The sequence below is a fragment of the Crotalus tigris genome, unplaced genomic scaffold (genome assembly GCF_016545835.1).
Source record: "Crotalus tigris isolate CLP2741 ecotype Arizona unplaced genomic scaffold, ASM1654583v1 scf7180000024167.7108832, whole genome shotgun sequence".
NCBI lineage: Eukaryota > Metazoa > Chordata > Lepidosauria > Squamata > Viperidae > Crotalus > Crotalus tigris.
The window spans coordinates 5,132,100-5,149,368 of record NW_024100417.1 but is presented as its reverse complement, the minus strand read 5'-3'; the positions used below and the strand labels follow the sequence as shown (position 1 = coordinate 5,149,368).

General features: G+C 38.7%; 1 protein-coding gene across 3 annotated transcripts in view; it reads right to left on the bottom strand.

Annotated features, from left to right (window-relative positions):
• The window catches only part of IPO13 (importin 13), a 57,553-nt gene that overhangs the window by 3,960 nt on the left and 36,324 nt on the right, over positions 1-17,269 (bottom strand). For all 3 annotated transcript variants that reach the window (XM_039323144.1, XM_039323145.1, XM_039323146.1), the window contains exons 13-19: positions 14,119-14,256; positions 13,628-13,724; positions 12,146-12,198; positions 2,598-2,664; positions 2,290-2,348; positions 1,855-1,944; positions 1,286-1,467 (exon numbers count right to left, since the gene is read on the bottom strand). In XM_039323144.1, the coding sequence (XP_039179078.1) occupies positions 1,286-1,467; positions 1,855-1,944; positions 2,290-2,348; positions 2,598-2,664; positions 12,146-12,198; positions 13,628-13,724; positions 14,119-14,256 (686 nt within the window). The remainder of the gene's footprint in view (positions 1-1,285; positions 1,468-1,854; positions 1,945-2,289; positions 2,349-2,597; positions 2,665-12,145; positions 12,199-13,627; positions 13,725-14,118; positions 14,257-17,269) is intronic.

Genomic DNA, 17,269 nt, shown 5'->3' with positions numbered 1-17,269 from the left:
AATGTGGATTAAAAAGTACAGAACAGAATTATACATGTTAGTCTAGTCCACAGATTTGTCATGTGTGCTGGCTTCTATTCTTTTAATCCCAGACCTAAGCGGGCATAGAGCAGGGAGGTCTTGAAGCAAATTCTATGTGCAAGATCCAATCTGGGTCAGTCACCAGGACCAGGGGTTTAGTCTTCTGAGCTTTTGGACTCGTACTGGAGCCCATCCTCGGGGAATTTTTTTCAACCGGAATGTGCACATTCCAGTAAAGAGAAGTTCCCTGTAGATGAGCTCCAGCACAAGTCCTAAAGCTCAGAAGACTAAACCTTTGGTCCCAGTGACCAACCCAGATTGGGTCTTGCAGCATTGTCCTGGGACATGTATATTTGCTTTCATTCACAAGTTCTATGTGCATTTAAAAATGCATATAATATTTGTAGCTACAGATCCTGATAAAGCAGAATCTATGATGTCTGAAGGATATTCATATTCAAGCAAAGGTCTACATAATGTTTTTCAGAGTTCTCTGCTTAAGTGGGTAGAATCAAGGAGACATTAAGAAGGGCCAACATGTGGAACCCCAATCTCCTATAGCCTTTCAGCAAATACTTCAGGAGGGATTACATCCCCTTCTACAAGGAGCAATGACAATTAGACTGAAGAATTGAAGCCTTCTGCTCTTGGGCACAAAATATTATCAGCAAGCTCTATTAAAATGCAAGCCACCATTCTATTGATGTCATCTGGCTCCAGAGCAGGCATATTTGCAGGGATATAGTGTGAAGCATAAGCAGCAACAGTTCAGCTGGACCACTTTTGAGGGGTTTGCCTGATCTTAGCTAACCAGTAGCTTTTCACTTTGGAAAAGTGGTGGGACACCCCAAAGGAAAAAAACATGCATTCCAGTTGGTTTGCCTACAAGTGTAGCACCATAGGCTATAGAAGACAGAAAAAGGAGAAAATATATTTTCTGTGTACCATTTTTTTCTATCGAACTCTATACAAATAACTTGTACACTTTTAGTATATTAAAGTAATACTATAAGTGCTGTTTCTTTTATAAAATATTAATTAAGTGAATTATTCTTCAGGAGACTTAGCTGTATAGGGCTAATTAAGATTTTCATCATCTGGACTTCAGTTGAACAATGTACTAAAAGAGAATTTAGGATAAAGCTGTTGAGAATTCAAAGAACTAGGCACTAGATAGAATGCATGGAATAATATTTATAGAGCCTACTCAAATTAATTATTCCACAATTCTGTCTCTCTGTAAATATGCCAAGAAGAAACTTACCTGAGAATTTGTTGGCTAAAAATGTCCTTTTGCTCAGGGCTGACACGGGTGGATGGAAAGCCATCCTGCTGCATCACTTCCTTGATCCACACACTCAGGTAACTGAAGCAATGCTTGTTGAGAGCAAAAAGGATCTCAGCAAAATGATCCATCAAATTTCGTGAAGCTTGGCCACCTATACCCTGCAAGGATCGAGTAAATCCAGTCAAATCTTGCAAAAGATTGTACTGCAGGGTGAGCTTTACATTATGTCATATGAAGATGCCAGTAGATTACACCAAGGGCCAGGCTGAGTGCTTCAGAATATTTAAGGCCCCAGCCTTAAACAGATTTCAATCCTATGCAAACATACTTGGGAATAAGCTCCACTTACTTTAGTGGAATTTATGTGAATGTAACCGTGGACAGAATCATGCTGCAGATAATCCTGTAAATATTCTGATAACATGGAAACTGAATTAATAAGATTAATTAAAGCAATTAAAAGAAAATGCAGCTTCTGTGTGAGCAGCATGTTTCCCAATTATCCTTTTTCACTGTTGCCAGATTGTGAAAGACACATTGCTTACCTCAATTACAGCTTGTAGCAACATTTTGCCATTCTCATGCACCACTTGTCCCACAGGTGCAATCTCCCCACAGCGTGGCAGTAATTCAGTCTATAACAAACAAATGGACAAAAAGGTCTAAGTGGGCAAAAAAGCAGAACAAAACCCTCAAATTTCAAACAGGAAATATCCCTCTCCTATAGACGGAATTTAAATAAATATAATGGGGAGATTGCCATTTTATTTACAAGCCTTAATACAAACATTAAGTACATAAAAAGAGATATCCCCAAGAAGTAATAGCGAAAGCAAGTCCTTTCGTTCAGTTTGGGAGAGGCTCTCACTCTTCAGTTTGGATGTTCTGCTGCTCTGTCCCAGTACAACTGCTTTTCGTATTATGGTTCTCTGGTGCCACTAGCCAATGATGGATCTACTCTACCAAAGACAAATACTCACAAAAAAGCCACAGGCAGCTTTGACAGTTGGTGCTTCAGGAAACTTCAGAGAGATCACAGCTAGAAGGAAGCAATAAATATTCAGCTTGTATGATGACAGACTTTTTGGTAAGTCGAAAAAAAAAGTAAGCTTTTCTCCCTAAAGTCTCTTTACAATGGGTTTTGTTTAATTTTGCGGACATTTCCATATCAAGAACTTTCCCCCATTCTTTACAATCATCTCAAGTTGTAAGGATTGTTACCCATTTGTCTAAGTCATTTCCCACAGTGATTTTAAAGCAATTCAGTCTAAGGCACTTGCCTACTCACCACAATGGAATACTGCTTTGGCATCCAGGCTGCTACACATGAACAAATCAGGTTTCCGTTTCAGTGCCTGCAGGGTACACATATATACAGAGACAATAAACACAGCTCTGGCAAGCCATGGACAAGCAATTGCCACACAGGAACCATTGGCAAAGGCTTGCATGTGCAACTTACCTGGCCATCAGCTATAAAACACAGTAACCCAGGACTGGGAAAAAGGGAAATTATTATAAGATGCATGTGTCTTTATAATTCAAGAGCACAGGGGTCCAGGTAAGGAGGAGCCTCTGAAGAAACATGAAATTTAATTATTATCTGGAAAACAGCTTTCTAGTATTCCTACTTTGTTACAAATAATGATATACCCAGGAATAGAAATTCCACTCTAGATAACCAGGATAAGGATTAATTAGATACTAAGTATTTGGGTTTACTTTTTTTATATCTACATCTGCCTAGAAACATATTACAATATCACAGAAAGTAGAAACAAGAACATCACATAGTCTGTCGGCAGTATGCATTGCAATTCCTAGTCCCTGTACTTTTCTCCTGAAGTCTGAGTTATCATGACATTCCTAAGCACAAAGGTTTAGTCAAATAGCAAATTCCGCATCACCTAATCAAATTCGATACAACTGAAGTATAGTGATCACTAAAACATTACAAATAGTAGGTCTTTTCTATGATGGAGAACAACAGGATTTTCAAGATACCTTTAACAGCAATGAATCTTTCAGCACCATGGACAACAGCTCCAACTCCTGTGCCTGAGTAACCATGGCATTTCTACCTCTAGTACAAATGGATCTGTTGTCTAACCACATTATTAGGCAGGTTTTCTATCATTAAAATACTACAAGTGCTGTTGCATAATGAACAGCGATTGGATTTCTAAGATAATATTTTTAACTGCAATGACTTGTTATTATATCTTTGTGTTCTATTCTTCTTGCTCTCTTTGTTTCACTTACAAACAAAAGCAATCAGATTAGTCATGTTCCTTTTCCTGATGAAAGAAACAAACTATTTTACTCTCATTTGTTCTAAGCATTCTTTTAACCTCCTTGGTGTTAACTTGTGGACTTTGTAACAATTTTACATTGCTAAAACTATCTTAAAAGTTTTATGAATTTCAACAGTATATTTTGCCATTACTTTACTAGAAAAAGTCTGCTTTCTTACCATATGCACACAACTTTTTATTTAGATATATATCTTACAGCAACTTAAAATGAAAAGCAAGTATGTTGAATCATATCTGGCCCTTACAACACAGAAAGCAATGCCAAATAGAGAACGAAATACATCTCTATCACAATATACCTTTGTAAATTTGTATAACAATCTTTTTATATTCAAAGAAAAACAAGCAAAATGGTAAATAATTAATTTCTACGAACACCAAATAAGTTTCATGAAAATACATCACCAGACATGTTCTTTATTTGCCTTCAACTCAGTCTTCACTCCTGGCAACTACATGGAAAGCCCTTACAGTTTTGTAGGCAGAAATTCAGAAATTGTTTGTTGTTACCTTCTTCCTAGAGCTCAGAGGGAATGACTAGTATAAAGTTGTCCAGAAAATTCTTTGCTGGTTCTTAATATTTTACACTTTTAGATTAACTCTTTTATCTGAACTGCCCTTGAAATTAAATATATATATATAATTGTATGTCAAAACTAGGATGTGGAAGCCATTTGAAGGACTTGTGATTTAAAGTTTTTATATTTTAAGTATGTATGCAACCTGTTGTATTCCAGATATTTTTAAGCCACCCCTATGGCCAAGAGTAAATATCTATGAAAAAATCTATGAAGCCAGAAGATTAGAAAGGTACCTGGTTGCCTACTCTGTTTTGAATAATTGAAGTTGATACAGCTTCCCAATTTCAGGAGAACCAACTGCCAATCATATCAAACTTAGGATCATCATTTAATTTAATACTAATAAATCCTAAGGCAAATCAGCCTTATTGGATTATCTTTAAATTGGGAATAATGAAAAGAGAGTTGTGGTGTAATTATATTTCAATACCGTATTCTAGTTCAGAACAGTGTGGTGGCCTAGAGGCAGAGCTTTGTGAGTTTGATCCTAGGTAGCGGCAGATATTTCTCTCTCTGGACGCAAAGAGAAAATATCTGCTGTGAGCTTTGCATAGGCATCAAGAAGGGCATCCAGACAGTAAATGCTTAGCTCCATTCAGTCACCCCAACTCCACCCTGATACAAGGGATTACAAGGTCATAAAAGAAAACGGTATTCTGGTTCAGTTGGTTGGGAAGGCAATAAAATTAGTTTGTCAATCTCTTTATTCTAGAGAACTGACAATTCTGCTAGGTATAAGCATTTCAATCTCCCAATGATGGCTTCTAATGAAATTCACGCCAGACGTTTTCACTGTAAATAGATCAAACGTTCTCCTGGGCTAGTAAGGCAATCTACCCAGGGTATTTTAACTTAATGTGACTTAAGAGAACATGCTTGAAAAGGGGCCACTAGTTGTGTAGAGCAGGGGTCCCCAACCCCCGGTCCATGACCAGCACCAGTCCACAGCAGGCCAGAAACCAGTCTGTGTAAACAAGCGAAGCCCCACCCGCAAGATGCAGGCAGCACACAAAACCACACCCCCTCCAGTCCGCAAAAAAACCTCTCTCCACGGAACTGGTCCCTGGTGCCCAAAAGGTTGGGGACCTCTGGTGTAGAGTGTAAAAAACAGCAGTTGTTAAATTAGGTGTTTTGTCCATAAACAGACTATAAAAAAATATAAGAAAGGTTTAATGTGTTCTTATTACAGTATATTCTTGCCTGTTTTAGAGAGTCATTAAATTCCAGGAGATGCTTTTTTAACTTAAACCATTCTTAAAAATCTCATCTATAATTCAAAAACATAGATGATTAATACTGATTCAGAATTTTCTATAATATACTTATTTATTTATTTATTGATTGATTGATAATAAATTGATAATAAATACATAAATAAAACAAGCAACACTTTTCCCTATTTCTCCAGTCTGTTTCATTTACATCACCAATTGAAGCTCCGCTTCATGTGACACAAATATAAAACATCGGTCATCCTAAATATTTGTAGGGTTCTTTCATTTATGTCATATATACTTTAGTGTTTTTCATGGGGCAATCTGTCAGATTCCATTGATACATTTAAGTTTGTGACCCAAACAATTTTTATCAAAGTGCTTGGAAGATGGAGATTTTTATCTACTGACTAGTAAATGTATTTTATTTATTGTCCTTTTGAGCTCATATGTACATCTGCCAGATCAGAAGACAAAGCATAAAGTTAATAATTACTTAATCTGTTTTCTTCAAGAAATTATCAGATATTTAAGCTGTATGGAGAGTTATAGGAATGTAAGTTATCTCATGATGCACTAAGTGAGAATCTAGTCCCACATTTAGTTCCACTATAACATAAAATTATTTGAACAAAATTGAAATGTTGCTTTTATTTGTATGCAGGAATGAAGTTTTGTAAGAAAATGCAGGCACCTTACAAGATTTTAATAATTTGGTTTCTTCAAGGGCACAATCAAAACCACTATGCAGACATGAAAAGAATCTGCTCTACATGCATTTTGAAAGGATTTCTTAAAGAAGCCTGATATGCTGTTTAATAACTTCCCTGTCTTTGAAGGAATCTGTTTTTTTTTTGTTAGAAGCTTATTGATGTCTTATGACTTATTCAGAATGAAATGTCTATTCTACAGATCAATTGATATCCTATGAAGTTAAATCTGGGAGTCTAGAATAATGTTTTATAGGCATCGTAAATTGATTTAATGCTCTACACCATAGTTCCCCAACCTTTCTGGCTTTGTCGACCGGTGGGGGAGGAGGGGGATGGTTCCACGTGAGCAGCTGGCAAGCGCATGCAATTCCATTTGCACAAGTGGCATGTACACGCGCTGGCTGCTCACGCAAATGGAGCGCACCTGCACAAGTTCATCCGCTGCTCGCACAAGTAGGAATGCATGCGCACACGCCATTTCCATGGCCTGGTTGGAAATAGCTCACAACCCACTAGAGGGCCTCGGCCCAGAGTTTTAGGACTCCTGCTCTACATCTTCTTGGGAAAAGTAGATACTTGAAAAATTGCCAGAACAGAAAAGAAAGACAGAATTTCAAAAAGCATGGTCATAATGTATTAGAGCTGAAGCAAATTAGTTTCCAAAGGCTCTATATAAAATTATTGTTAAATATTGTTTGTACACTCACTGAGTACCTTTATTCATTATATAGCATCGGGATGATACTATATGTATATGATTACAGAAACTGTTTATTTCTGCTATGAAAAGCATCTCTATAAGGGACATAAAGAAGAGAAGAAGACAGGCTCTGAGTTGTAGAATGTAGTACGCCAATGTACAGCAGTCCTTGACTTACAACCATTCATTTAATGACTGTTCAAAGTTACACCACTGAAAAAAGTGACTTATGACCATTTTTCACACATATGACCATTGCAGCATTCCCGTAGTTACATGATCAGAATTCAAACACTTGGCAACTGATTAATATTTATAACGGTCGGGGTGTCCTGGGGTCATGTGATCATCTTTTGCGACTGTCTGACAAGTAAAATCAACGGAAAGGCCAGATTCACTTAACAACCGTGCTACTATCTTAATAATTGCAGTGATTCACTTAAACAACGGTGGCAAGAAAGCTCATAAAATGGGGCAAAATTCACCTAACAAACGTCTCACTTAGCAACAGAAATTTTGGGCTCAACTGTGATCATAAATCGGGGACTATCTGTATTTTTAATTAGTGTTGAAACAAACTAGTGAGCAACAGTAAGCAGTACTACAGTACTATTATGTCAACAAAACCCAATAAACCTTTTTCTAATGTCAGTGTCTCATAAATTTTCTAGTGCTAAAAAATGTATTCAAATAGTAAGACAATGGGGGAGGGAATGCATATGTTGATACAGTACAATACAAATACTAGCTCAATCCATTCGAATTTTAAAACTTCGACATAGATCTAGTTAAATAATCCAGGGCTTTTCAAGCTTTTCACAGATTGTACCACTTTTAGGACATGACAATATTCGAGTACCACCAGTGCTTAGCAAGGTGTCAAAAACTTGATGACTAAAAAAAAAAGGGGGGGGGGAGATTTTGGGCTTTACTGGTTAAATTCATTTGTTGTTATAGAAATGGTTAGTTTATAATATTATGGAAAAATAAGAAATTGAGGTTCAATGTTAATGCTTCCTTCTACTGCAACAGAAAGTCAGAAGTCAATGTCTCTTCTTTTTCCCTTCTCCCCCTCACTTTTCCCTTTTTCTCTCACCACTCGCAAAAGCCTCCCTCTCACCCTTTGTATGGCAAAAGCCTCTCACTTACTCTCACTCACTCTTTGCTCGCAGAAGCCACTCACTCACTCGCTCGCTTACTCAATCTTTGCTCACAAGCCTCTCTCGTGCGCTCTCTCTCTCTCACTCTTTGCTCCCAAAAGCCTCTCCCTTGCTCTCTCACTCACACTTTGCTTGCAAAGGCCGCTTGCTCTCTCCTCACCACTTTGCTAACAAAAGCCTCTTCTCTCTCTTTCTCCATGTTTTTTTTCTCTCCCTCTTCCACCAAAACCTGCTCCTTTTATAGATTCTCCTCTCTCCCCCCTCCTCCTCCTCCTCTTCTCTTCTGGGTGTGCCGGAAGCTCCAATCAGCATGTAGCCAAGCACGCAGATCCTGGGGCTTCTGCTGAATCCTGAAGCTTCAGCTGATCACCTCCAGGCCTGTGCAGTGCCACTTTAGCTTGTTCCCTCCCCCGCTACGCTTGGCTAGGGGTCACGTACAACCTGCCAGGTGCTAAAGTACTACCAGTGGTATGCGTGCCACCGGTTGAAAAGCCCTGAAATAATCATCTCTCCTAGAATTCTTAGTTTTAGAAAACAATCTTTTGAATCTTTTAGATCCCATTTTCTTCAGCCCCTATCATTTTTGCTTTTAAGAAGTTTCTTGTTACATCTTGTGGCAGGATGTAGATAGAGACAGCCTGAACATTAAGATTCTGGAGCTGCTTAGCTGAAACAGTTCTGAGATACTGTGAGACCCTCAGTTGGTGAAATTGGACTAGGTAGGTTTTTTTTTCTTCTACTGCTTTCCTCTAGACCAGCGGTTCTCAACCTGTGGGTTGCGACCCCTTTGGGGGTCGAACGACCCTTTCACAGGGGTTGCCTAAGACCATCGGAAAATACATATTTCCGATGGTCTTAGGAACTGAGACTCCATGCTCTTCTACGAGGCCATAGTTTCCCCCGGCAACCGGCAGCCTCCCCTGACCACTGGCAACACAGGAGGGGTGGCGGCGACAAGAGACAACCCCCCAACGTCCAGCCGGTCGTCTCCACTGCCCAGCTGGCTTCCGGGGATTCCCCCCGGTACCCGGCGAGAGGGAGAGGTGGCCGCGGCGGGAGGCAGTTCCTCCAGTGTCTGGCTGACTTGCCACAGACGCCCAGCTGATTTTCAGGATTCCCCCTGTGTCCAGTGAGAGCGAGGGGCAGTTGAAGTAAGAGGCGGTTCCTCCGGCGTCTGGCTGGCATGCCTCTGATACCCAGCCGGTGGTAGGGACTTCCCCGGTGTCCGTGTCAATGGAGGGAGGCAGCCACGGTGCATGGCGGCCTCGCCGACTCCCAGCTGATCTTCGGGAGCTGGGCAGTGCACGGCGGCCTCACCGACTCCCAGCTGGTCCACGGAACTCAGGCAGCACCCCGGGGCGGCATACGGATGTAGGCTGGCCGCTGGCTGCTCCTTCCCTGTCCCCCACTTGTTCATGTCAAACCCAGGGGCTTGACATACCGCTTATAAAGTTTTCGGTGAGCCGTTTCCAAAGCTAGGGACAAAGCTAGAATTCAGAAATAATCGCCCATTTAAAGCCACGCAAGAAATGGGTGGAGGGGGGGGAGAAAAAGAAAAAAGAATGCGTGGAATTAAAAGCGCTTCTCCTCCTCTCCTCCATCGAGGGGGCTTTTTCCTGCGTCCCACGCGCATTTTGCAAGGGAGTGGGGCATCGGGCCCGGACACGTTTCACTCCCCAGGCAAATGTGGCAAGTGATGGGCAGCGTGAGAGACAATGTAACACTCTGAACGTTCTGAGCCATTGTGACATTTCGAATCCCACGAGCGTGAAAGTACCAACCCACAAAGCTGCAAGCGCCGCAGCAGGGATGGAAAGTGGAACCCCTCGCTCTTCCAATTCTCATGCTGCTTAAGGCTTCACGTACGGCGAGCTACCGAGGCCAATTTCCTCCATGAGAAGAGAACACTTTCCCTCTGCTCCCCCCACCTGAACTCTCCTCCTTGAAAGGGGGGGGGGGCTGAGAGACAGGAGCTCCTCGAGCACCACGGCGGGCGGTTCTTAGGGAAATTACCCTCCTCCCTGACCATTTTGAAATAAAAAAATATACTAAGGGCAATTTGGGATTCATTTCACTCCAAATCAAAGCTGGGAGATGTAGAGAATGATCGGAAAGTTGTCATTTCTATAACTGAATCTTTTTCGAATAACCAGGAAGAAGACAACCTAAATTGTTGAATAGAATAGAATAGAATAGAATAGAATAGAATAGAACAGAATAGAATATAGACCAGAGTAGAGTAGAGTAGAGTAGAGTAGAGTAGGGTAGGGTAGGGTAGAGTAGGGTAGGATAGAGTAGAATAGAGTAGAGTAGAGTAGAGTAGAGTAGAGTAGAGTAGAGTAGAATAGAATAGTATAGAATACAATAGAATAGAATAGAATAGGAATAGAATAGAATAGAATAGAATAGAATAGAATAGAATAGAATAGAATAGAATAGAATATAGACCAGACCAGACCAGAGTAGAGTAGAGTAGAGTAGAATAGAATACAATAGAATATAGACCAGACCAGACCGGACCGGACCGGAGTAGAGTAGAGTAGAATAGAGTAGAGTAGAATAGAATAGAATAGAATAGAATAGACAATATGGAAGAGAGAATAGAATAGACAATATGGAAGAGAGAATAGAATAGACAATATGGAAGAGAGTAGAATAGAATAGAATAGAATGGAATGGAATGGAATAGAATTTAATTATGTTCAATTTGTAACAATGAAAATACATCCCGCATATCAGATATTTACATTACGATTCATAACAGTAGCAAAATTACAATTATGAAGTAGCAACAAAAATAATTTTATGGTTGGGGGTCACCACTACATGAGGAACTGTATTAAAGGGTCGCGGCATTAGGAAGGTTGAGAACCACTGCTCTAGACTTTCCTCTCCTCATTCAGAATGTGATTTCTCAAACCCTCTGTAAAAGCTCTTCCAATTTACAAACATTCAGTTTTCTCTTAGTCTGTTGGAGTTAAGCCCTCAGTATCTCCCAAGACAACAATATTCTTTCAAACCTATGCCAAGAATAAAGTTATCATACGGTTACATGTACAAACTATCAACTGATTTCACTGTTTGTGCATAAATGCAAATGCGTAGATAATACCTCCTCAATCAGGTAAAGAAAAAGCATTTTTAAGAAGGCGATACCCTGATTCTTAAAGTATTGTTAAAATTTCATATTTTTCTGAGATCTTTAGTTCTGCAGAAGAAAAAAATATGAAATGTATTTGCATTATGGCTGCAAGTTTTAAAATCTGTCACAAGGGGATGCTAGGTGCTAAAACACTTTCCACATCACAGCCTATAAAAAACTTATCAAGCAACAATAAATCAGCGCCAAGAGGAGAGCATCTTGCTGTAGTCAGGAGAATCAGATGATATCAAAGATCATGCCCTTCCCTGCTTCATTAATTTGTAGTGCTGCAGCTGATTTCCAGTAAAGGTATTGCTCATCCAAGCCAAAAGCAGTTCACGGTCCACTTATTCCCAAACTGAATTATCCCAGCAGTACCTCACTGCTCACTGCATTGTACATTATATAATTACAACAACATTTGAGACAAGATGGCATGAAAATTCATGATCTGAAAAAAAAAAAACAACCCAACCTAGGAAATCTCAACAAGAGTGAAGAAGGATGGAGCACCAAGAGACTTTGAAAGCACTTAGACAAATCAAGTTTCTTATTTCCTGTTACTCACATTAGATCAGGTTTCTCTCCTAGGAGTTTGGATGTAACCCACTACATCACTGAGTTCTACCCAACAACTGGAGACTCTGGATTTGTTAAGAGCTCAGAATCAGTAGAGCCAAACAGCCAAACATATACAAAATGGATTTTTAAAGTTTTTGAACTGCATTCGCCATTTTCCAAAGGTTCCTCCTGTTTCAGGTCACAGCACATGACCTGAACCAAATCCAATCTAGAAGTCTTGTTGCATTTCTATGTAGAGAGGCAGGGACAAACCTATACCTAAGAAAAGGGATAATGTTTTGTTTTCAACTTCCACGGAAACAGATGAGAAACTCGATATTCAACTAAAAGGAAAAACGTTGTCAACAGAAAGCTAAAATAGGTTTAAATTGAATTAAAAAAGAGAAAGAGAGAGAACAGAAAGTGAATGAATAAGAAACTAAAACACACCTGTGCCAGGAGTTGCATAAATGAATCAACAATATCAGGATGATCCCTGGGCCCTAAAAATATAATAAAGATGTAACTGAAGAGAAAAATCATACAAACAGCAACTTAACATCATATAGTTATGTGATACAGAAAGAATTTACAAGTGAAAACAGGAGTAAGGGAAGGGTTGGGGGGGAGGGTGCAACAGGGTGGGCTGGAGAGGGCAGGCACATGAGCAGCTTGAAGCAAGTTAAAGAAACAAAACATACAAAAATCATGGAGCTTGGAAACCCAAGAACAGAAAGAAAGTGCAAAGGAATAGGCATGTCGCCCAGATTCCCCTGCCAAGCACCAGGGATAAGAAGGGGAAACTGACTGCATCCTAGCAGGGAAGACAAAGAGAAGCAGGAACTAACTGGACATCAACTTCTTTTAGAGAACTAGCATATTTGCACTGGATACCTATCTTAAAAAAACTTGGTCCCTGAAGATAATTCTAGAGTCTATTGACAAATCCAATATTGATGTGAGTGAATACAAGTTCTAGAATCCATTTGAACTCTAATGGCCATCCCAACACACTATGTTCCTTTCATGCTTGTCAAAATGTTCACTTGACTGGGAAGTATAAAACTTTGAAATATTTTTAACAGGGAAAGACCAGCATGATTGCTGATAACCACTCTTCTTTTCAGCATCATGCACCATGAGACTCATCTTCCTCTGTGTTGATGCCACAGTTCTGCCTAATGAAACCAGGCATTAGTAGGTTATCACTCAAATACTGATTCCAAGTTCCAAGTTCTAACCAACCACCAGGGGATGGGACCAGATACCCTACTACCATGCTACTGCATATTGATTTTATTGAAATTATTTACATACTCTAAGCTTATCCCTTCAATTAGGGACAACTTAATGGCAGTATGGCAGTTCCGCAGAAGCAAAAGGCAAATCCAACACTTGCTAGGAAATCAGCAGAGCTCTGAGAGAAAACCTGTAAGCAGAAGGACAGGGGAGTTGTGGTGCAGAACCTTCAGAACAAATTGGGCCACAGGAACAGATAGATGTGAGTACAACACACTGTTCTGGTTATGCTGAACTAAATAGCAACACACTCCTTAGCAGGTCTTATTCAAAGCCAACCATTATGCGGACAAGACTACTAACTCGACTTTCTACTAAAATTGAGAATCTGACAACCAAAGGGCACAGTTTCAGTTTAAAAAGCTGGAAGGAGGGGAGAGGAGAACATGATAGCAGTATTGCCCTCTCAAGTGATGACTGATATTCAGGGAGAAACAAGCTAATCAATTTGATTCTCATTACTCAGGATATAATGTCTAAACTCCATTGGAGCTCATTCAGCAGGGCCTATTATCTGAGCAAGGGAACTGTGACTATCTGCAATCCTACAGGCTAATCTGAACTTTTTAAATTAGAAAGAACTGTTACCAATGCAACTGCTTCACAAGAATGAGGGTTCCAAGACATACATACCTTGCTGAAAGAGTGTTAATGTAACTGATGTGACAAGCAGAAAGAGTGCCTTGATCGGTGGGAAGTGGGCAGGTTCATGGGCAAAAATGTGAACTAGCTGAGGATATAAGAGAACACAGAAATTGAATAGTTATGATATTCTCCATTCTATTTCACATTCCTAAACCTACTTTTTTCCAACTCCCCCCCCCTACTCATATTTGGACCAACTAATTGGTTAAGTAGCAGCAAAAGCTTTAGTATTAAGATACCAAAGGAAGCAAGAAATTATATAGTTCAGGGACATTGCAGTTTTTCAATTGTTTTGTCCATACAGGCACAAACAATCCATTTACTATGAGCTAACAGAGAAAAAATATTTCATTTTTTGTAAAATTCTTTTATCAAAGGAAAAGCCAAGGGCACCAGATGGCAGAAAAACTACTCAACAAGTATTAGTTTCCTTTCTGAATTTAGTATTTACCAGAGATTAATGTGCTAAAAAAACCTACCTGCCTGGTGAGGTCAATAGCAGATGCCTGAGGAATAGTGCTATACATCTGTCCCAGCATCTCACACAGTTGAGGTACCATGGGTGCAAAATCATCGAGAAGAGTCTTCACAGATTTTTCAAAAATGGAGCACACAGACTGTGGGGATAAGAGGCCGTGTCAAGGGAAAACTGAATCCAGGGCATACCTTTTTCCCTCAACCAAGGAGTTATTTGTTTTGCATTCTATTCTTTCTTGAATAAATTTGAGGCAGCATAATTGTTTTGTATTTTATCCTTTGAGATATTGTAGACTGAACAAGGCTTGTTTGTTTTCATCCAGAAAAGCTTCATGATTAAACAAAGACTAATCTTTGGCTGTCCATTTAAAAAAAAAAAACATTCTATCTGGCTCGCATCAACTATTATTCCAATATTATCATCTTTTCACTTTTATAATCCTCCTGCTGTTTCAAAAGTTGGTTTTCTTGAATAGAAGTGGAGACATTTCTGATGTGATCAGCATATCTATATTTCAGTTAGAAAGTGTGATATTCATGTAACACTTGGATGTACTGCAGGAAAGCCTACTATTCTCCAAACAATTTAAACAATTTATTTAGCAGCAAATGAAATCTCTTATTAACATCATTATGTATCACATTATTTTCTCCGGCAGCCATATCTACAGAATAAATAACTTAAATATTCAGGCCTTCGGACGTCTTAGCTGCACCCTTGTTTTCTGCCCAACATTTATTTGTAAATAAACTGCAGTTTTTAGTTTTGGTATTAAAATTTCCACCTCAAGCATATTGCAAGTGAATGGCTATGGAAGTGGTGGTAACAGGAAAGATTTAGTATCCATGGTTTGTGCTACGTATCCATGGTTTGTGCTACGTACATGGCAGATTTCTTGCAGAAGATGGCATACACCTTGTAAGATCCCATTTGGGTAGCTATATAAATATGCTAAACAAACAAACAAACAAACAAACAAACAAAAGGCTTAATGAAACAATTTGACCAAAATTTGGTTATAGGGCTTCATAATGAATCTCATGTGGACTAAAATCCTGAAATAAGGATCTTAGAATAAGTAAGGATCTTGCTATAGAACATTGTAATAAAGAGGCCATTGAAGCACTGACTGAAAAATCAAAAAGAGCATTGGTTCATGAAGTTTATGGCCTCTTTAGTTAATTCAATAATTTTTATATGTGAAATAAACAAGATGAACAAACTATTAACATAGGAAGGCAAATAAGATTCAATAGTTATGACAAAGACATTGTGGAAGAGCCCCAGGAATGAAATCTAGCAGTTGAAATATAAAAATTGTTCAATAGGAATAGAAGCAATAGAAAAAGTTGCATTATATGTTAAAAGTAATGACTCCTATTCAGAAACACAAGTGAGCACTTTAAACCCACTTAGCACTTTAAAGAGCATCTGTGGTAAAATAAGCAGAAGAATAAATAAAAGGAACACCGGGGTTGAATTTTTACTATCACAAGTCCCAGCATGGAAAATATGTGAATAATATCTTCCAAAAACAAATTGCAAACCTTTCACAGACATGACAAAGTAATTATAGGGACTTATTACCTAATTTATTATTACCTAATTTGGACTTATTACCTAAATTGGAGAATTCCACCAAGCCTAGACATTTCAACAAATTCCTGATCTGTTTTTTTTTGACAATTTTCTCCTTCAGAGATAGGGGAAGGCACCAGAAGTTTGGCCACCCTTGACATAACAATAGCAATAGCACTTAAGACGTATATACGGCTTCACAGTGCTTTACAGCCCTCTCTAAGTAGTTTACAGAGCATATTGTCCCCAACAATCTGAGTCTTCATTTTACTGACCTCAGAAGGATGGAAGGCTGAGTCAACCTTGAGTTGGTGAGAATCGAACTGCCAAACTGCTGGCAGCTGGCAGTCAGTAGAATTAGCCTGCAGTACTGCATTGTAACCACTGCATCACCATGGCTCATGATACAATTGTTTCATAAAAAACTGAATTCCAAGATAAAGGATGAAAAACATCTAACTTGGTAGCAGTGCTTGCAGGGAAATAAAAACAGTAGCTGACTGCAATGTCAATATGAGTCAATAATATTATATCAATGCGAAAAAAAAACAAAAACGCAAATGCACTTTTTGGGCTGCATCAACAGAAGCAATGTTTCCAAATCAATAGAAGGATTGTTTGCAATAATTTTGTACCGGTCAAATCACACTTTGAATTGTATGTCTAATTTTGGGCTGCACATATTTAGAAAGATTCAAAAAATTGGAATAGGTTCAGAAAAAGACAATGAAAATTATTATAAGACTACTCTTAAGTAGAAAAGACTAAGGATTAAATGATAGCACTCTTTGTACTCTTCAAATATCTGAAAGGATGTCTCACATACATATTTACTATTGTCCCAGAATGTAAAATAATGGAGAAACACAGATTCTTACTGACTTTTACAAAAGTCAGTTAAGAGCAGTTCAACACTGGCACCCACAGAATAACCATGCCTCCCTTCATTGGATGTCTACCAATATAGATGAAATACCTTTTTCAGAAATACTTATTTCAGATTTTTACACTGAACAATGGATTAAAGCTTTCAATTCTATATTCAGTCATTCTTAAAAATGCAAAGAACCTCATTCATATTGAGGCAAAACTTGCAATATAATTTTATTAGGGAAATGGTTGAGAATTTAGTGTAAGCAGCTTTTGATTGGTCCTGCAGATATATCAAACAGAAATTTCAGCCATATGAAAGCTTATTCTCAAGTTTGTACCGATTATTCCTATCTTCCTTTTTAAATAAGCAAAAGATAAAGCAAGAAACAAAATAAAACATAACCAGAAAGGAATTTAAAGAGTTTCCAGCACTCATTTGTCTCATACTAAATAATATTACAAAGGAATAGCCCTAGGCATGTGGTTATAGCAGGTTGTTGCCAATCTCCTGTTACATACAAATTGTGTATGTGTATGTGTGCATATATATACATACACACACATACATACATATACATACATACTGTACATACATACATACATACATATATATATATATATGTAGGTCTTTGGTTATTCGGGTTTTCTCCTGCGTAAAATTGGAAGTGTCTTGGCGATGTTTCGGTTGGTCTGAGGTGCAG